Source organism: Crassostrea angulata, chromosome 7 (genome assembly GCF_025612915.1).
Source record: "Crassostrea angulata isolate pt1a10 chromosome 7, ASM2561291v2, whole genome shotgun sequence".
Taxonomy (NCBI): Eukaryota; Metazoa; Mollusca; class Bivalvia; order Ostreida; family Ostreidae; genus Magallana; species Magallana angulata.
Genome location: NC_069117.1, coordinates 54,096,521 through 54,119,345, shown reverse-complemented (window position 1 = coordinate 54,119,345; position 22,825 = coordinate 54,096,521). Strand labels below are relative to the sequence as shown.

The 22,825-nt window shown below is 33.6% G+C and overlaps 2 protein-coding genes and 1 long non-coding RNA gene across 5 annotated transcripts in view; 1 reads left to right on the top strand and 2 right to left on the bottom strand.

Moving 5' to 3' along the window:
• LOC128156467 (uncharacterized) overlaps positions 1-10,617 on the bottom strand; it is a 36,103-nt gene extending 25,486 nt beyond the window's left edge. Inside the window, exons 1-2 of one of the 3 annotated variants that reach the window (XM_052818630.1) lie at positions 10,477-10,617; positions 9,667-9,790 (exon numbers count right to left, since the gene is read on the bottom strand). In XM_052818630.1, the coding sequence (XP_052674590.1) occupies positions 9,667-9,790; positions 10,477-10,518 (166 nt within the window). In that variant the 5' untranslated portion in view covers positions 10,519-10,617. Of the gene's footprint in view, positions 1-9,666; positions 9,791-10,046; positions 10,065-10,476 lie in introns of those variants that run through there. The other 2 variants (XM_052818634.1, XM_052818632.1) reach the window with 2 other exon arrangements.
• Positions 10,618-11,034: 417 nt separating this feature from the next.
• Positions 11,035-16,992, top strand: LOC128156468 (tubulin beta chain-like). Its single transcript, XM_052818635.1, has 7 exons — positions 11,035-11,193; positions 15,010-15,118; positions 15,217-15,327; positions 15,442-15,894; positions 15,983-16,225; positions 16,319-16,504; positions 16,615-16,992. The coding sequence occupies exons 1-7, from the start codon at positions 11,137-11,139 to the stop codon at positions 16,794-16,796; spliced, it is 1,341 nt and encodes a 446-aa protein (XP_052674595.1). The 5' UTR covers positions 11,035-11,136; the 3' UTR covers positions 16,797-16,992.
• Positions 16,993-17,138: 146 nt separating this feature from the next.
• LOC128156470 (uncharacterized) lies at positions 17,139-20,133 on the bottom strand. Its single transcript, XR_008239724.1, has 3 exons — positions 20,001-20,133; positions 18,134-18,353; positions 17,139-17,638 (listed from the first exon to the last, which is right to left on the bottom strand). It is a non-coding gene; the product is annotated as an uncharacterized LOC128156470 (long non-coding RNA).
• Positions 20,134-22,825: the final 2,692 nt, after the last annotated feature.

The following is a 22,825-nucleotide window of genomic DNA, read 5'->3' as shown; positions in this document are numbered from 1 at the left end:
AAATATTTAAAGGGAGGATAACTCTTAGAATTACAATGAATATAGAGTACGCACTTTTCCCTTGATAGTCATACCAAAAAGTACTGGTTAAAAATATTAAAGACACACTCTTTATCAATTTATCAAATCTAACAGCTCACTAGTATACCGAAATTAAATATTATTTCGCTCAATATATAAAGCATATGTGTTTTTTAATTAATTTGAATGAGAATTATCATTTTCCCGTTTGAATCCATGCCTTGATCATGCGGTTTTCATTAATTGCATTGTTTTTTTGCTTTTTTTTACCTATGATTTAAATATTTATATCGTTAGCAAAAGGGTAAAGCTAATTTGTAATACCTAATTATTATTAGAGAGTCAAGTTTATCAACCTCTCAAATAAAATCCGTTCATATATTTACTGCCTGCCGCGTTTTCTCCTTTCAATGGCGCATGTGCAAAAAGTCGATGGCGCGATGGTGCGATGACACGATGACGATGACGCGATAAAGAACTAACGATGACGCGATAGAGCATCGCATCATCGCTATCGCAACATCGTGTCATCGCTATCGCACCATCGCGTTATCGCTATCTTATCATCGCGTCATTGCGCTATCGCTTTATCGTGCCATCGCACCATCGTCATCGCATTGTCGTGCCATCGCATCATCGCACTATCGCACCATCGTCATCGCACTATCGCATCATCGTCATCGCACTATCTCACCATCGCACCATCTACTCAAACGGCGATGGTGCGATGATGCGATAGTGAACTACATGGCCCTATCCGGATTCCATAAGTTTTAAAACATGTGCTGTGATATAATTTTGTTTAGTTTACAGCTATGGTATCGTTTGGTTAAGTTTACAGGTGCAGTATTGGGTATTGTTTGGTTAAGTTTACAGCTATGGCATCGTTTGGTTAAGTTTACAGCTATGGTATCGTTTGGTTGAGTTTACAGCTATGGCATCGTTTGGTTAAGTTTACAGCTGCAGTATAATTTGGGTCAGTTTACTGTTGAAGAATTTTCAAGTTTACAGCTGCGGGTTTTTTGTTTAATTATCTTAGATGCGGTGTTGTTTGGTTTAGTTTAAAATTGTGATATCTTTTGGTTAACCGAGTGGTTTACAGCGACTTCAAATGACCTTGGACTTGCACAAATGACCAAAGTAAGTTCAAGGTTAGGACATATGTTTTAGATCACAGATAGTATTTGTGTCAGGTTTTAGCTTCTAATATAATCATTTTCCATATCAAAATATGGCCTAGACAAAAATCATGCATTTTTGACAGTTTTAAAACTTGCTCTACCACAAATGTCACCGGGTCAAGATTATGACACACGTACGCACCAAAGTAATCTTTCTGTGAAATAGGAACTTCTAATGTTTTCCATACAAAAGGTGTAAAGCGGACGCAAAATACACTTTTCTTTCCTGTGACCTTTGAACTTGCCCAAAAGACCTCGGGTCAAAGTCATGTCACGCCCTCAGGTCATAAACAATATTTTCGTGCGTTACTAGATTCTAATAAGAAAGATATGGACAGGATCCGATTACACAGACGGATGGACAAGGCGATTGCTTTAAACACACCCAAACTTTCATTTTGTTTGCGGGGAGTAAGATTATTTATTATACTTTCATGTAAAATACTGAAATCTGATTGGTTTAGACGCAGTTAGTAATTCGTTCTATTACCCTCAGCGTTAGCAACACACTTGGCAACGGGTAACACAACGAATTGTTACATGCGCGTAATTATGCGTGTACGGTTCGCCATAAAATTCACTTCATTTTTATATAAAAGCAGTACAATTTTCTTTAAAATTAAGACATTCAGTATGATAAAATAAATAGTGCCTGTTTGCTTCGCGTCGGTTGACAATGTTTTTTGGGGGTGTCAATTTCAACAGTTACCCTCCCAAACAAGCACTCTTTATATATTAACAGTCAATCTCTTAGAAATTTCACTATTTAGAAAATCTGAAAGTACGAAATGGTCACAGTCGTGTTTATAATCTATATAGTAGATGTCTTTTACGACTGATATCCAACATCGCTAACTCGGACAGTTCGAAATAATCTTTTAGAGGAAGAGTTATCTCGCCTACGTTAACTTTACTAATATTTGCATTACATAAAGCAGTGAGGATTGGGAATTCTAAGGCAACATTACCTTAAACGTAACACAAAATTGATTATTATGATAGCTGTTCTGTTTTCTCACGGACGAAACAGAACGCAAAGGAAAGTGAGCACGGTTTTGAAAGCTTTAAGATTACATATAGCTTGCCGACTGCAATCATTTGCAGTGAAATGGCGGTTTGCTATTGCATATCAACTTTTTATATATATATATATATATATATATATATATATATATATATATATATATATATATATATATATATATATATATATATATATGCCAAAAAATACATAACCCGCGTTAGTGTGACCAAAGAGAGCATTCTATTGCTTATATTTACATTTTTTTTAAATTGATCATAAAAAGTAAGTAAAATTTATTAAATTATTGTTGATGTGCATCAGTAGATAAAATAAACCGCCAAATCGTCCTCTATGAGAATTTGAGTCAGACATCATTATGATTATTTCGTGCTGTCCGTGATTTTTCTTAGGTCAATAAAGGTTTTGCCCAATAGATAAACAGGGCGTGTAGATTTCAGCCATGTCAGTTTCTACAGAACTATGAATTATATTTAATTACCCTAAGAAATATAGGGAATCATACTTGGTGGATGTAAATATAAAATGGTATGCCCATCTTGTTTCTTCAATTTTAAGTTAAAATATCAAGGTGCTGCAATATTACAGCGTTCATGCAATGAACACCATAACGGTATAATAAGAAACAGGGAAATATCATATTTGTGTACACTTTTTTGTGGGTAATAACTATAATTGATTTCGTTGTTTTATTTTTTCAGAATTCAACACTGTATAATAATTCATAACGTCACTGTCAACTCTTGTTTAAGGTGGCTGTCCCTTTAAAAGAAAAATAACTCCGTCACCCTATGTTATTTTTTTTTCTGAACAATGAATTCGAGAATCATCATAAGATTTGATTTTTTTCATAGTTAGATGACTTATTTAAAAAAAACATTTATTATTTCACGCAATAAAACATTTAAATGTGTTACGTCAAAGTTTATCACCACAAATCAAAGTGGAACTCTATACATTCCATTAAAATAGTTCTTTATCAAGAATACACTTACTATAAATTGTCGTCCCTGTACACAAACGCACAGATCCCGACAATTAATCACAGGGCTACCTAACACGAATTCTAATTCTCAAGAGTTAAAGTATAAGCAAATTGGAATTCCTAGTCGTTTTTAATCTTTTTCAAATTGTACCTTAATCTTTTTAAAACCATATAGCAAAATATCATTGAGTTTCTAGATGGGCTACTGCAAAACTTATTTCAACGTTTAAAAAATACATAATTATTTATCATTTATCATTTCTGACTTGCGTTAATCGACACAATGTAAAGGAACACTTTTTTATCTAAAACATATTTTTGTGTATTTTCCTAAATCGATGTATATATGCATGTACTACCTTAAATGATATTAAATGTTTAAGAACTTATACGTAACTTCAGGGATAGAAATGATGTAACTCGGAATAAATGGTTAATTTTGTTAATAAATGGTGTCATGGGAAACATTTTACACACACTTTATAAAAAGACTGTCTGAACTGTAAGAAAGTTTCAGAGTACCGTGTTTCGTGTCAGGTAACACCGTCGCGACATGTCTTTTTTCCACCACCTGTACTTGGTATGTTTTATTTAAGAGATATTCACCAGGTATTAACGGTGTTTAATTTACACCTGAAGGCGAAGATTTAACATTCAGAGGAGAGAGTAACGAACATAATACAATTAATAAATGTCGGAGAATGAATCCGAAATCTGTAAGAAAAACAAGTTGGTGTTTCTATTGAAGTTAATTCAATAACGATCGTTTCTGTCAAACGAAGGAAGCCTAATATTGACCACCAAAGCCGGTAATTGATATAGCTTTCAAGTTTTGTTTGTTTAGAATATGTTGTATATGAAAGTCTACAACACAAAACTCTGCGAATTCTTTTCTTGATCCCCGAGTTGTGTTTTAGTCTGACAAAATCTCTCTGAGCTCCATTAGTATTAATCTCCTCTTGAAATTTTTAAAATTGACAATTATTTATAAACGGTCTAGATTTGAGGTTTATAAAATTTACCAATCGAAATCAATTCTTTAAAACCGTCAAGTGCAGCCTTATTTCCATTTAGAGCTAATTTCAACTACATAACATGCATTTAAGGAGAAGTTTACATTTGTTCATTCATATTCCCGTTGAATCATTTTAACAAACACCTGTTCCATTTTTATAATCCAAACTCATTTTACTGAAATTTCTTCAAACCTTATGATTTTATCAGTTCGATAAGGACATTGAAATTGCTCAGATTTGTCACCATTTGATCTGAAATAAAAGATTATACCTAAATCTTGACATATGGGATTCTCACAGAGTTTTTATGGGGTATGATTATGTCGAGATCGGACCCAGATTGCGACGATATGTGCAAATATTTTTTGAAAAACAAATAACTGGTTATTTGTTGTTTGTCGAGTTACGGTGATATTAAAATCATCAATAACATTTCTCTTAAAATGTTTCGGGCCAAATTGACAAACCCTTGAGTAATTTATATCCGCGAAATATCACCCCCTTGTGGGGCGCAGTAATACCTAAATCAGTGCAACGCACCGTACAGGCCCTCAAAACGTTTAGTGGACGTCTGGTTGCTAGTGTATCTACAATTATCTGTAAATCTGATGTTGATAATACTCAGATCTCTGCAAGGCGAGGGTTAATTCAACTCTGAGTGTATATTTGTCTACCCACCGCCACTTTCTGTTTTATTATTTGCCCATGGTTTCGTTTTGGTGAGCAAACAGAGAGTTCTTCCACCACCACTAATTTGGAGAGCCAGAGATAAATGACACTCTCCTTTTCTCCTATTTGTTTTACCGATAAAGAACCCTTATAAAACCAGGGATATAGCAATGTAGGAAAAAGAAGTTTTGAATTGGATTAGCAATATCTTTTTATTTGCAATAAGACAACGTATTTAAGGGGATAATTGTGCAAACATTAAGCTTGTTTTTCGTCTGTTAGCAAGTCCTTCTGCGACCGAAAAGAGATATTTTCTATTGTGTCCTAACAAAGAGGTGAAAAAGTTTTATGATGCTGGGCAAAGATTAGCCGCTTATAGATGAAAGAGTAACTTTGCTTACTCTCCAATTTTGTTGTCTGTACGTGACAAAGATAAAATTATCCAATATTTTTTTGGATTTTATACTAATTTACTCAGCATTTGTGTAATCGATATGAGAAACAACCATTAAATATTTGTATCTTTACCATATGAACCAATGGCATCATTTTGTTTGATATTTAATATGCATAGTTCTATCAGTCCCATCGTTAACTGATGATATTGTCTGAGCACTGTGAAATTTACGGTTAAGTTGTTAGTTATGGCAAAACAATGACCACATTGCTATGTCAAATTAAAGTTCTGTTGATTCAGAGTGTCGAGTTGTGATCATATTGTCATCAACACATCTTTTGTTTCAATAAACAACTCCTTTGTTATCACTTCGATAAAATCTTGTTACCAAACACTACACAAATAGTCGTGAAGCAGTGAGATAGGTGACTAAAACTCAACCCGGTCCCAATAACTTAGATTTACAGATCTTTCCTGAGATTTGTGCATGACACCACTCTTATAGTATGGAATTTTTAATGAGCATGTTCGCTCTTGAAATGTTTAAACGTGTTCTGTTGGAGGAAAAATAGTCCCGAGGATTTCATTAATAATATTCAAGACAACAGACTGAGTGTGAATACAAATTAATTAAATGATATAAAATAATATTTATAAAATACAACTGTACAAAAACGATTTAACATATAAAACCGACGCCGAAAAATAGAACTGGCACCGCCTAAAGTATCAAGAGCCCCACTATTACAACATTAGCGAGGAAATGTTTGCATCTTTAGCTCATTAAAAACACTGAACAAAAAACAACAACTTGTAAATTGGATTGTTCAATTGTAATAACCACATGACAAAGCTAAATATCCCTTAGCATTTTTTAAAACTATGCATCTTTCTAGCTTGTTTTTTTTTTTAAATTCTAACAACCCTTATTCTATAGACAGGGTTTGTACAACATGTAAAAGACCTAATCTTATCAATCATAGATAATCTGTAATATTTGCGGGAAAAAATCTTCGAGCGAATGAAAAGCTACACCACCTGAAAGATAAAAAAACATACCAAGGAAAGATTTGTATCAAAACTGGACATACCTGACTCAATGCTAAGTATTCATATGTTTAGTATGTTAATCATTTGCTAAATTATGTCAAAGTTATTGTTGCTTAAAGAGTGGCGAAGGATAAGAGTGGTCTTAAGGGGGAAAGGGAAAGTGTGTCCAGCATGTCGCAATCAAAGACCCACAGATCCCAGTGTCCACAGGAAAAATGGCGGGTAAACAGCTTAACGCTGATAAGACCATGGTCATTGGGCAATTATAAGACTCTCATGGCTGAATTCTGACAAAGATGATCTCCTATTGAAAGACTCAACACTTCAAAGGTTTCTTGGTAAACCAATTAATGCGTTCGGTTCCCGAATGGTTAAGATAACGCACATGGGGATCTATTTCCACGGAGAAAAAGAGTTTGTTTACGTGAATGACCAACTCAACTTTACTTTTTTGAGTATAAAAACTCATATTCACGGAATGTTGTCTCGGAAACTAGAATTCCAAAGCCAGCTTTTTTACTAAATACAGAAATTAGTCTGAATACCGCAGATGGGATACTGAAAAGCTGGATTTGACAAGAAGGTCGCGGATATATACATGGTATCCAAACCAGCCTGTCAATATTATTTGCAGTAAACTTCATATTTCAAATCTCTGAAATGCTCTCTTAATCCAATGCAAACCCCTTTCCTTGGTTAATCAATACTGAGAAATAATTCAGGGCGTGAGAGTGCTAATAAGAGTACCCTTCAATCTTTTAATAGTCCTTAGATTTCATATTAAATGTCCAATATCAAATTTATAAGTCGACCCTTTGTTTTGATACCGACAAAATTGAAAATTACTCGAGTGAGAGCGCTATGCAAATCGACGGCAAAAAATAATCTTTATATAATCGTTAAATTAAGTTTTTATGTCTTCTTTTCATACTTTTTTACGAAACGAAACAATTTTGAAAGTAACAAACAGACGATGAAACATTTATTTCAGAATTTGTTAATCATAGCGGGAATCAGTCTCCAGATATTCATATCCGATCCCGTTACTCGGACAACGATCTCAAACATTTTGGGGACTTTTTAACGGGTGCAGTGGTATGGGAGGATTTATTCCATAGCTTTACAGTTCTTAATCCTCTAATCCCGTTTATCTTTTTAGATATTCCTCATTCCTTACGAGCAAATTTAAAGAGATGTTCAATCTCCGAATGACAGCCGATAATCCCTCTCAAAGGACTGTCCCATGCAGTAAAAATGAAGTGTTTGCCCAACCGACAGGATGAAGTTTGTTCAGAGAGCATTAAACAGTTTAATCCGGGCCTGAAAGTGTCCCACATAATATAGTAGACCACGCACAGTGAGTGATGAAACGGGATATATCTGATCGTGAACACCCCACTATGATGAATTCTAGGGAGGAACAAAGACCAAAACTTATAATATTAAACCTGGTATAAAGTATGATTTGATAAAATAATATTCCAGATCAGACTCCGAGGGAAAACGAGTAGTTAATGCATTCAGAATTAAGCTTTCGTTTTTCGCTACACCTTCCCCAATCTTGATAACATTAAGGCTTTGATAAGAATGACTTGAAAGCACAGGTGGAGAATCTTCTTTATTGAATTCACTTTCTCCTGTGTTGGTATTTTTCAAATGCTCGAAAGTATTCGTACCTAGACTGTTAGGTAACGAAAATGTGTCTGTATTGTTTGTATTCAGCAAATATCTACAGCAATCTCACCTGCATCGCGTGAACAAGTTTGGCCGCAACACTTTATAGAACGTTTTCATTTCCACATTTAGTGCAAGAAAAATGTATATGCTGTTCATTGTAAAAAATTACTCATTTGAATACTATGTTTCCGCAATCCCATTTAGATGACTTGATATTAACCTAATTATAACCTTTATATTACATATTTAATAACCTTTGGAGTTGTCTTCACTGAACTCTTGATTCTGGTCCAAATCCTGACAGTTCCCGCTACACACTACTCTAGCTGTAACACGTCCACATAACTTTGCAACAGTTATCAAAGCAACTGGTCTCTGTTCAGTCCCCTTAAAACAAAGGGTGTAAACAAGAGAAATATCAGCCCGTCTTGTCGCTGGCTATTTCTATACCCCAGATCTCCCAGAAGATGGGCTTTGTTGATAGGTTGTCATTTGAAACCACGCGCCATGACATTCGGTTCTATCGATAGATTCAATGTTTCAAAGTGTTGAGAGATAAGGTCTCGACACAATCATTGTCTTGAGTTTAATTGCTATAGAGAATCACTGGTAGAAACCGTTGTCAACTTTTGAAACAGTCAGACAGATTGGGGAAGTATCTACAACATGTCCCGTCGACATCCACGAGGTCTTTGCCGAGTGATGAACAAGTGTAGGCAAAATATCGTACAGGTCTCTCACATGATGCATTGACAGACCGGGCACTTTGATTTTTGTTATATTATGTTGCAATGTCGTAATTGATTATATCAAGCAATTGATTGTATCTAATACATGAACGTTAGGTTATATTTTTCGTAAAAATATTTTGCTTCATTTTTTTACATCTATAAAATGTCACTATGTTAGTGACTTAAATCAGTTGTACCGTTGATACCCATAAAACAAATAAGAAGGAAACGTTTCAACATGAGATAATCAGTCTACACGGTAAGAAGTGCCTTTGTTTTGCTCCTAAGAGAAACTTATGCTTTCTCCTATAGCTAGAGACCAGATCTTGTATGAAGATAATTTCCTTGATTGATTATTGTTAAAAGTTAGAAAATTCTGGTGTGGTTCTATTTGTACCAATACTGTTATTGAAATTGGAAGTGAAAAACTGAGTTTGGTTTTCTAATTTGATAAACTGTACTATTCGTAGCATCTAGCTGATGAACGTAGTTCATACATGTATATCTACCTTAATTAACCTACAAATCCAATTACAAGGTTCGTGTAGCTGACGGCATATTCTTTTTAAACATAACATTTCATAAATTTACATCATTACGTGACAGTGTCAATCTTTCCAAAATACAAGATGATTTGTCATAAACATGCGACTGAAAAGAGTGTTCTTACGGTCTGAGAATGTGTTCAAACTAATACAATATCCATATCAAAAATATGTCACAGCTCATAGGCCTACTATTTTGTAGTTTAAAATCAGGTCTACTGTAAGAAAGTAGAAGCATGTTCTCTTTCTAAAGTACGGATTGCCGTATGAATATCAGAAAATTTCAAAATATATGCAGTGTTGTATGAAATAACACAAACCAATATTTATCTTACTTTTTTTAAGTACCTACCTTCATGTAATAGTGTCCACCCCTGTCTGTTAAAAATTATCCGAGATATTGTTTTCTTCATCTGGATAAGATTGGAAGAATCATTGGTCCAATGCCTACCATGTCTGTCTTTGATGCTAGATCTCTATAATACAAAGAAAACAGTATACAAACTGTGGCAATAAAAAGGACAGAAATTGCTTTGTGTTGTCTCGTTTATGTATCAAAATGTGTGATTTGAATCTTTGATTTGCCAAGAAAGTTTTCAATAAGCCTTCGACATGCATGTAGCTATTCAGAAATGCAAATCTATAGAAAGTGTCGGGCCGTGTCATATCTGGAAATTCTGTTTAATGTTGCCATAAAAATTGTCTTGAGCAATCACTACACAAAAGGTTTACCACTCAAGAAAAGTCACAAAGTTGGTTTTCTGTATGAGCCTCCTCGGTGAACACGGCTTGATAATCCTTTCAAAATTCCTTTCTTGCAAAAGGTCTTGAAAAGTTAATAGGAGATACTAACTTTGTGATCTAATTAACAGTTTCTTTCACCATTCAGCAAATTAATCAAATTATCAATAGAATTTGTAATTAGGTTAAAGTAGATTTGGAGATATTCTGAAAATCTACACAAGTAAGACAGTTCCAAAAATTATTAATGACCCATTTGCTGAACAAAATGAAATAAGGAGACTGCACATTTTATGCAAATATTGCATTTAAGTTCTTCGATATCAGTCTGGAAGTTTTTCATACATTCTGCTATCGGGGTTAAACGATTTTGAGAAGTTCACAGACAGACAATCAACGGGAACAAAGATAATTTCATCACCTTACATGCTGCCAAAATCGTTGACAAGAAATGGTCACACATGAAAGAGAGCTACATAAAACAATATTAAACGCGATACGTCTCAAGCCTCTCAAAGGTAATGTTAAACCCGGTATCATTGCTCAGTCCAGGATGTTTAAAACAAAAAACCAAAAAAAAAAAAAAAAGAACTCAAGTGATCAATGTTTTTGTCAGGTAAAATTGAAGTAGTATCCATGTATCATAGCTACCAAATATTTAAAAATAAATGTGTTACAATTTCTATATTTATGTTTACTAGTCTGTATCCAGGGTTGATCACTGGGCCTTGTTCTTGCGTAGTCTTGTCTTCTGATCATCTTTCATGCAAATTCGTCCGCTTTCATCTCTAGTATTTTAAATTTTTAAATTTTATTGCAATCTGATAAAATTATTTAAGCATATAGTTAAAACAGAATTTTCATATAAATAGGAGATTTAAATTCCCCATTGAAATTTAAATCAATAAAAAAGATATTGGTTGAGAAGCATCGGGACTATTTTTAAAGGGCGTATTAAATGCGTAAATAGGCACGGGTATAAGTATCTGGACAATTTATTTTATGAGCAGTTATCTTAATTCATTAAACTAAGGGAGGGCTAGGGCCTGATTCGTGAATTTGCAACAAACACACCAACAAAATGAGGGAAATTGTGCATATGCAAGCTGGCCAGTGCGGAAACCAGATTGGTGCTAAAGTGAGTGAATTTATTATACTTTTGAATTAATTTATCCCTCATTAAATTATGTGTGTACAAAATTGAAAAAAAAAACAACTTTTAAAAGTGCTTTAGCATTAAAGTATATTTTTCCCAATGACATGGAAGGACTCTCATTGTACCTTCACATAAAAAGGATTTGAGACATATCTATGAATCGAGAAAAAATATTTAGTATTCCAATAATCAATGTTTGATCTAAACCTTCAAAGATCTAAATTATAACTTATCTTTTTTATATATAACAATCGTTTCTGATTGCAAGAATACATGTACAAAACTTTCGGAACATATTGTGTCTTTATTTAATTGTAGAACTTTCAAAGCATATTGTCTTGTTATAATTTTCTACATTAAAGTTTTTACTTGAGTTGATAGAAATTGATATTTTCATCTGCATTACTAATATCCCACTTTATGTGTGTTTTGCTATAAAATTTAATTAAATGTCTTGTTCAACAATGCACCAGAGTCATTTTAACATCATAAAAATCTTAACCATTTTGTTGACGAGGTCCGACTTCTGTGACAAGACGAAAGACTTTATAGTGGATGTTTGTATATCTTTATAGTTTGTTGTGTCATGTGTAATTAAACATGCTCAGTGCCTTTTAATGAAACATATATTCACGTAGTGACTTCGGGTGGTTACAATAGAGGAAATAATTCATTGTTGCTAATGGGATCCGGAACAAACATGGCCATACATTATCGCTCTGAAACGGGGTACTGATACGGCCGGTCAGGGTAGGGCTTTAAATCCTCCGAATGCAACATTAAATGAACATTTCTTATCCTTTATCAAACGTTTCACACATCCAACGTTCGAAGTACCCGTTGTCTGGAATAAGAAGCCGTCATTCATTCAACAATAAATTTAACAATAAATGACGTTGCCAACATGTGCGGGAGGAATGAAAATGACGTTGATAAATGCGATGGAAAAGAGGTCAAGACAATAATTGACGATATAATCCAAGTTTGTACAAGAATTAGACGAAATAGGAAAGTGAAAAAGGCCAAAATTCATTCCGATAAAGTCTAATTCTAACCTAAACATTGTTAAATGCTGACCACCGTTGATAAGAAGAGGCTTTCTTTAAGGTATTTTTAAATAAATCATATCTGATTATGAGACAATAGCTAACACAATGACATGATGGTGCCCCGACCCAAGAAATGATGCACAATCCTCACTCGGGGCCTTTAAATCAATGTCATTTCATTCAAACTTCAGCCTTCCATTTTACAATCCGTTGAACAATTCTCAGGGATTACGTGATAAGCGCACCAAGTGAAACAGGGTTTATCCAAAGAAATGCGACAAGAGCAAGTACCTAAGTAAATCGATCGATTCAATCATGATTGATCACCATATTTTATTTTTTAAATTAAAAATTTTCCCTTGTACTTGTACATAGAAGATCTACGCTCTTCATATATAAGTTCGGCTATTTACTCTTAAAAATATTAAATTTACACTCTTTTCACCATCAAAACAGAAAATCTGCTCTCAGGTGATACGCAATACCCACTCATGTTACAGTTTACAATTTCTCCCACATAAGATTTTTTTTAATAGTTATTTATCTTACACAAACATGGACACATGTAGACCCTTAATTGAAATTAAGACCTAGGTTTGTGTCAATCTGAGAAAACATTGCAACGAAGTTTTATTAAGTCTACCACAAAAGCGTTTATCTATTATAATTTCTATATCAATATTTAGAATAAAAATGAGACGATAATTGTTCATTCTTAGTCGATTCTTTGTTGTCAGTCACTTAACTGTGATGTTCTAATGTTTAAGAATAACACAGCCAAATAGAGTACCTCTTACTTTCAAAAACTCCTTGACGAAGCCTTAGTCAGAATCAAAGGATAAAATTCGAGAAATGTGATTGTTTAATCAAGTATACTTTCTAAAACCCTCTAAGTTGTTTTATAAATACAAATTGCAATTTTATTTTATACTTCATTGCTTATTACAAAAAAAAATGAAAGAGTTATTTAGAGTCTTGACTTTCTAAACTTTTAAGATGACATAAAATAGAATTTCCAAATTTAAATCCATCGAGATGACAAATATTTATCAAAATATGCAATAACTTCTTGGTACACAATGCAACGAATACACTCATATAAACAAAACAGTGTTTAGCAGATACCTTTAATTTATCTAGATATATCTGATGAAACAGGAACAATTCATTTATGTTCCCTCCATAGTCATTCACTCAATCGCGGAGACCCTTTTCTTTAGATCTGACAATTTGATCTAGATCGCGAACCTTGCGTGCAAGTCGCCGATCCCGATCAGTTATCGATGCATCTGAGAATTTAACTCGTCACCAAGGAGACGAGAGGGTAGTAAGTACTGCTGGCTGTAGAAATGATATGGTGCTGATTTTCGAAGACAGTTGCTGATTTTGAATCAGTTTTATTGTTGACAAAAACGACAGATGCATCAGAGAATTAAACTCGTCACCAAGGAGACGTGAGGATTGTCAGTACTATTGTAGAATGATTCTGATGTGGTGCTGATTTTCGAAGACAGTTACTTTTGAATATGTCTTACTGCTGACAAAAAAGACAAACACGATGTGTTTGGCTACACGAGAAGCGTCAAGGGTTTACATATCCAGCACATGTTTAAACTAATGATAACAAACTACCGTCACCTCATAATGATGGTAATACAGGTGGTATCAAACTTTAAATTTCACCATTTAGCAAGGATTTTGACAGCTTTTTCAAAAGCTTAGAAGAGATAAAGTTACACTTTCACGTATATCAGAATAAGACAAATATTGAATTTGAATTCTAACAAGAAATCTTTTGCTTATCGTAGCAACCCAACACCTGGAGTCAGGCCTTTTAAATTGGAGCCCCGCGAGATTTGGGTTCTATTCACAATTTACATCTTACCAGCTTTATTGTAATGAACATTTAATACCTTAGTTTAACACGAATAAATTGTCTCCAAATTTCATTAGGTGCAGTTGCTTCTGAATTATTTACAAGCTACTGTTTGATATTTGGTGATGTTTAAATGACAAGTTCATTCATGACATCTAGGAAAACAAAGAGGAAGGCGGCAACTTGTCAGTTGACTGTCCATAAATGTATCCATTGTTAAGGACCACCTCGCACTCTTTATCTCTGCTCCAGAATTTAAAAAACCAGTATCAAGGAATCTTTTACTCCCGAAGAATCACAAACACTCTGAGATTCGGTGATGATCAGAGATCCCTTCCTTGATTGGTCAGCCATTGTTTAAGCCCATTCATTGGAAAGGAGATAACTGATGATAAAAGCTGGATCACGGATTTGAGGATTAGAATGGAAGAAACAATGACAGCCTGATTGAAAGATTGTTGTTGAGTAGTAGTCCCTGGTTACCGTTATCTTCTTCTTCACACTTACACCAAACAAATATTCCTAGAGACAATGTATACTGAAATTGTTTAAAGTGTTGTTAAAACAGACAGAAAAATACAACCGATGTACTAGTATTTGGATATTTTTCAGATCAAAATAAAGTTTGGATAATTATCTTAGACACCCAACCATCATTCCAAAACTTATAAAGTACTTTCAAACTTAGCAGCTTTGGAGTATTTTCACCGTATTTGTAGGTCCACCAAATGACAAAAGCGTTAACATACCAGTAAATAAAGACCACTTTTCAATTAAGTTTTAATTTTTGATGAACACGCCAAGACACAATCATTGACAATAATTTTATTCTGCGACTGTATAGCTAGATACTAGTATTCTTTTCTATTGTAGTTCTGGGAAGTGATATCTGATGAACACGGCATTGACCCAACAGGAACCTATCATGGAGACTCAGACTTGCAGTTAGAAAGAATTAATGTCTACTACAATGAAGCAACAGGTAACAATACTTACAGCCTTACAGACACCAATATACCAAAGACTTTATTAAATGATAAGTTAAGAGTTGAAATTGTCACGACTGCTTTTCTATTCTAGGTGGAAAATATGTACCTCGTAGCATTCTTATCGATCTTGAGCCAGGAACCATGGACTCAGTCCGATCAGGCCCATTCGGACAAATTTTCAGACCAGACAACTTCGTGTTCGGTTAGTATTTCGGACAGCAAAATTGCTGAAAATGTTAAAGAACAATCTGGTTGATCTCGTTTAATAAAATATGGCATGGAAATTAATAAATCGATGTTGTTTCCCTGAAATCAGGACAAAGCGGAGCAGGAAACAACTGGGCCAAGGGCCACTACACAGAGGGAGCCGAATTGATCGACTCAGCTTTGGATGTTGTCAGAAAGGAGGCGGAAAGCTGTGACTGTATTCAGGGATTTCAACTTACACACTCATTGGGCGGGGGCACTGGTGCTGGTATGGGAACACTACTCATCAGCAAAATCCGCGAGGAATACCCCGACAGAATCATGAACACTTTTTCCGTTGTCCCATCTCCAAAAGTATCCGACACCGTGGTGGAACCCTACAACGCTACCCTCTCTGTTCACCAACTTGTCGAGAACACCGACGAAACATACTGCATTGATAACGAGGCTCTATATGACATCTGCTTCCGTACACTCAAACTTACCACCCCAACATACGGCGACCTCAACCATCTCATCTCAGCTACCATGTCCGGAGTCACAACATGTCTGAGATTCCCTGGTAAATATTTAACTTTCTTTTGTTTCTTGAAAGAAGTGTGATATACGTTAGAAAGAGAATAAAAGAGAACTGAATTGATTTTCAACAGGTCAATTGAACGCTGACTTAAGAAAGATCGCTGTCAACATGGTCCCCTTCCCTCGTCTCCACTTCTTCATGCCTGGATTTGCTCCATTGACATCACGTGGTAGCCAGCAGTACAGGGCTCTGACCGTCCCAGAACTGACCCAGCAGATCTTCGATGCCAAGAACATGATGGCTGCCTGCGATCCACGTCACGGAAGATACTTAACTGTCAGCGCCCTCTTCCGTGGACGCATGTCAATGAAAGGTACTATCTTTAAGCAATTAATAAATTCGCGTGTATACACGTGCTGAAAAGTTAATGTATGTAGAATTTCACCTACTTGTTTAATTCTGGCAGAGGTTGACGAACAGATGTTGAACGTCCAGAACAAGAACAGCAGCTACTTCGTGGAATGGATCCCCAACAACGTCAAGACCGCCGTCTGTGACATCCCACCACGTGGTCTGAAAATGTCCGCCACCTTCGTCGGAAACACAACTGCCATCCAGGAACTCTTCAAACGCGTGTCTGAACAATTCACTGGTAGGTCTTTGCACAGCAGCAGCTTAGTCGTGTTGTTCTGGTTATTTCTTCATAATGAAGACTAGAACTCTATATTTATGGTGCTAAACTGTTTTTCACTTTCCTTACAGCCATGTTCCGTCGTAAGGCGTTCTTGCATTGGTACACTGGTGAGGGTATGGACGAGATGGAGTTTACTGAGGCCGAGTCCAACATGAACGATTTGGTGTCTGAGTACCAACAGTACCAGGACGCCACCGCCGAGGAGGAGGGCGAGTTTGAGGAGGAAGAGGGAGAAGAGGAGGCGCAATAAACATTAAATTAACGCAGCAATTTTAGGTCATCCGTCCATTTATATTTATACTAGTTACACTGAAAATTATAGACGATATTAGGACAATCTAATTAACAATTGTAATACGCAATGAGCTGTTGACATGTCATCTACAGTACACATATTATCTTGTACGAAAGCTCTAAACATAAAATAAACAGGATATCAAAATATCTATTTGTTTCTTTGTGTTCTTTTACATATTATTTAATATAGAATTTATAGACAAAACTTTTATATACATTGCATGACAAATGAAAGATACAATTTAATTCAGTTGACCTGCATATTTTTACGAGTTGAACACATTAAAACAAATTGTGAAGTACTATACATGTGCAGTGATTATTTCATTTTCCTGGTGACCTTACCAACACATGTGAAAAAGTTTGAAAAAGAAATCAAAAGTTTACCCAAAATATTTAAAGAAAGTATGCTGACTATGAATATCTATAACATTTTAATCATAATAATTATTTAAAAGTTTATATGGAATACTAATATTGGATTTACAATGTAATATGGATTTCAATGTGGACTCCATAAATGCCTATTGCCAAAGAAATTTACTGACGTAAATCTTTGTTTTCCATGACAATTTTAATAAGACATTGCATTTTTAACAATATTGCACATATTAAGCGCGCAAACATTTCATATACATTTGTATCGACGTTGGTATACATTTCATAATCTGACTTTATTCTTGACAATTCTCTATCATGCTCTTACTTTCCAATGATAATTTGATCAGATTTGATAAATATACTTGCATTCTATCATCTTCTATAGTGCAGTCTGTTTACACTATTGTCTTTAATCTGAAAATCAAAATAACGTTACCAAATACAAGATGTTTATATTTTTTTCAATTCATAACTTAAGAAAATGTTGAAACGTGATTATATTGAAATGTTTCATTTATTTACAATTTTTTCTTCTAGATTAATGGTGTACTTTAAAAACCGGTAACTTAAAGGTGAAACCAATCCCATTATGCCATTTTTTGGGGGGTTTTTTTTGGAAGGGGGTGGGGGTTGAAATGTATACATGTATATGCAATTAAAATGTATAAATAGGAGGCAAGAGGGGAAAGTAGAACAACAGTTTAATGTAACCTTTTTTACATAAAATTGAGGAATTTTTAACAATTCAAATATTACATGTGCATTAGCTTTTTTTCAATATCAAGACTTTTTATGAATTTTAATGCAGTATGACATATTATGCTTTAGCTAAATTAATGTAATGTTAGTTTTAAGAAGTCTTCTAAAGTTGAGGTTTTCCTTAAATCAGCTCTAAAATGTCACATCTACCTGGCGCCTTTTTACTGAAATTCGATCAAACCTTCTTGCTCTGATTAACTAACAAAATGTCACTTTTTGCATCTAAAATGAACCAAAACAAAATGTTCAGTGATTTCTGATCAGAATGAAAAGTTTCAGAACGCAAAATATAGATTTATATATAATATAAATTTAAGGTTGACTTTCCTTCGAAATGCTGTGAAATGATTCTCTATTCCTTATGTACATTCTAAAAAAGAACATAATTTTTTTTGAAAAGAATGATCATGTCAGCTATTAGCGCAATACGATACTTTTTTAATGGATCATTGGACATCGGGCTTGGAAAGGAAAACTTTTCAAAAGCTTATCTAAGAATCCCACATTAAATTAAGATAAAATATATGATGGCATCAATCAAAGATTTTCACGAGTTGTATTTTCATGCTTTGGGGTAGATAACTCCAACATTTTCAAACAAAAAACACCACTTCATAATCCAAATGTCATAGTGGCGATTTGAAACAAGAGGTTTAGGTGGAATATACATGAATAAATCTTTAATTTGATAAAAATGTCCAATATTCATTTTCTCCAAAACAAAATTCTTGTGTTTGTTTCTTTTACTATAGTGTAAATACTTGAAATAATCCAAAACAGTGGTATTTGATTTTTCTTCATTGTTTAATTGGTGTTTTTTTTTTTTAAAAGTCGCACCATTGTCCGTCATTTACACGTTTGTTATTGTATAATACTATATATCTTATAAGTTTGGATTACATTAGAGCATAATGAATGTTCTTAAATTTTCCTCATGTACACGCTTACAATACGCTGATACAATGTCAATCTAAGACCATATTTTAAAGAAACTTGTAATAGTTTTAAAGAGATCTATTTACGTCCTTAAAGTTTATTTGACGTTCAAATCACTTTAAATTTTCCCTATGAGTCAACAATGCTTTAGACGCTAGTGACCAAAAGAGATAATTTCCTGCATCTCTGTTGTGTTAAACGGCCTTCAAAAAATTGATTTATTAGTTTCAATATCGTCAATTTCTCAAAAGAACTTTTTATTTTGTCAAATTTATGTGGTAAGGTGTTATTTATTTCATTCTAGTACATGTATTAAGTTATCGAAATGATTTGATTTTCTCTTCACGATGCTGGAAGTAACGAAATCATTTTAATTACAGAGGACATATCGCTTTAATTGAGGTAACTTATTAACAAACAATGTTGAAAATACACGATAGAATGGCCAATTAAAAGTGTTTAAGTAACTCCAATATGTTATAGGATGTAATACAATCAGAGAGATAATAAACTCTCTGTTCATTAGTATATCATCCAAGGTCTTTAGCGCAGGTGATCGACTGTGATTAGATAATCGCGATTAGAGTCCAATAGTTTTATACAGAGGGACGTAGATTAATATGGTAGCTTGTTTCTGGAAACATGTTTATTCTTTATGAGAAATGATATATTACATTGATTATTTTACATAGTGAAGATGTTTCATCACCATCAACACAAAATCGAGAGACAGAAAGTGATCAAAAAGTGAGCATTAGTATTCTATTAATTAAAGATTGTATCAAAATCAATTTTGATGTGTACACACACACACACACACGCACACACACGCGAGATAATCTACGATAAGCAACTCGTTTTCATTCATTTTATTTTCATTTCCCCGTATAGTTTCCGTGCTATTGTCTTTGGTGAAAATTTGTTAGTTTAAGGTGAAAACACTTAAATTCTGTTTTAAATGACGGTTTGCCAACATTTTGAAAAGAAGATAATAAATCACCAAAATATTATTGTTATAATAAAGATACCCTCAGGAGGGGCTACTATTTTAAAACTGAAATAAATAACAAACTATACATACATTTCCAGGCCAAGTGATGAGTACACGTACTTCTGTGGTTACTGTACTGTTGGATCAGACATTTTTGATGATGCTGTGAACCACGTGGTTAGAATTCACGGAGACTCGGAGGTGAAAATCAGGAAAAGGACTTATAATGAGAAAAACCAAACAATTGAACACCACTTTAAACAGTGGAAGATTATTCCAAGAGAGGAGGCTGAAAGAGGATTTAAAGTTAAAATTGATAACGACCGCGAACAAATAAGTCTTGTAAAGGATTAATTGTCTTGCAGAGAAACAAATACATCCGTACTATACAACTCCAGATTTTATATGTACCTTTTATGTGACATTTTTGTAAAATATGCGGTTATGTTTGGAACGATCAAGTTACTTATGCTGTGTACAGGAATATTTCACCCTGTTTCATTTTCCTCATATTGTTTTCCATCATGAAAGAAGTGAGATAGAAAAAGAAAGTACCGTGAAAAATGAGATATGCGTTTAATCGAAGAAGAGAGCATGCTAATATAAAGTAAACATCATTTTTAGCGAAAATTTCAAATGTGAGTTTTAATAATTGTTGTCGTTATAATTGAGATTACAAATTTTTTTCCTGAAAATCCCAACAAACAAGCTAACAGTATACCGATGTTATGGGTGTATCGGATGTTCTGAAAAATAACTTTAACGGAAAAGCCAAAGATCTAACAGCGTAGTTTAAAATTTATTTTTGAAAAAAATTAAAATTTATTTCAAAACAATTTTTCTGATCAAACTGCCCTTCTGAAACAAATGTCTCATTGACGTTTATGAAAAAAATAGTAAACTTGCATAATGAAAAATCAAACAATTCAAAGAAGAAACTGGTGGTCACGATTATACCGAAGGATATGAGTGTATATTAAAAATGGCATAAATTAAAATTGGGGATTTAAATTATGATAGCTTTATCTTAATGATAGAATAAAAGGTTCTATGTTTTACATTAAAACACATCAATTTCAATCAGGTTAAATAGGACACATTAAACATAGAACTTGAACATCGACAAAATCTATGTGCATGAAGAATCTATCACCAGCAGTACAGTGATAATCACTTTGACCTGATTCTGGTTTTTTTTTGTTCAGGAACTCTTAAAATAGTTGACATCATTAATGTTGTCGTTTATATCATCAATTCAGTCATTTTTCCGACCTTTCTGTTATAACCTATTTTTGTGAATTTCCCGTGAATAAAAAGTCCCTCAGATACTCTCGATAGAGACATTCATCTCCTACAAGGATTTTCATTTCCCTTCCTTGTCAACGTTTACATCAAATCTACAACATTTTCTCTGTTTAAAAATTAGGATACTTTATGAACTAGGTTTACATTCCCCTTTTCAAAAGGTCAGCCATGGTAATATATATATATATATATATATATATATATATATATATATATATATATATATATATATATATATATATATATATATATATATATATATATATATATACTTAAATAAATAAAACAGAATGCGACAGTCCAAATTAAATAAATTGTTTACTGTTAGCGCTTTCAGCCATGTCGGCTCTTCAGACAGTTATACAAAATTCAGAATTTTGTATAACTGTCTGAAGAGCCGACATGGCTGAAAGCGCTAACAGTAAACAATTTATTTAATTTGGACTGTCGCATTCTGTTTTATTTATTTAAGTATTTTTGCTGTACCAAGGCTTTATTTATCTACATATATATATATATATATATATATATATATATATATATATATATATATATATATATATATATATATATATATATATATGAGAGATAAATTTAAAAAAAATCATTTTTAAACACATATACACATATTTCAGCCTACAATCATTATTTTTCTATAGTACACTCACTGAATTACTTAATGTTGGAATTCGTGAATATATGTGCCTATTAAAAATTATAAAAAGTAACATTTTAAAAATATAAACCCTGTTTTATTCAAACTCCATAAGACTGAGTTGTTTAACAAGGTCAACCCCAATTAATCTATTTACAAGGCACACGGAAAATGCACAATAGCTTTCCTATTCGAAGTGTTTATAACTGTTATTGTGGTTGGATATTCCGATATGTAATGTGCTGTAATTCACTGCAACTGCACTTCAAAAAATAAACGATAAGAAATTTCCTGTACAGAGCGACGAATGTCTCCTGCGCAGGATATCGCCTCTCTACTCTCAGTGCACGAGATCGGCCTCTGATGGAAGGCTGTGTTGTTTATACAGCAGGGAGCAGATTAATTTTTTGGTAGCTTGTTTTTATTTTTGGAAAATTTGTTTACTCTTCGTCAAAAATGTTATTCTGCATCGACTCTTTCCATGACTGAGGATGTTTCATCATCACCATCGACACAAAATCGAGAGACAGAAAGTGATCAGAAAGTGAGTACTATATTATTGTTTGGTTTCAGATATCATACTCCCTCTTGATGTTAGTTTTAAAGGACTTACGACATCTGGATATATGTAATTAAGTGATCAGTTTTTGTTCTTTAGATGGGTTCTATTATTAGAATTACTGACTGTTATTATATAACCTTCAGTATTTCAAACTCGGTCAGTATTTGAGTAATCTATTTGATATTCACAAATACACACTCTCTTTTAAACACGTATACAAACACACATCCGTAATATATAAAACATTTGATTTGTATAAATGTACAACACATAACCTACAATGGAATACGGCGGTAAGAGAGATTTGTTTACAACATTTTGAAACTAGTTGATCGATCCAAGGACAAAATGTAGACATCATCAAACATTCGTCTGTAGGTGATCAACAAGACC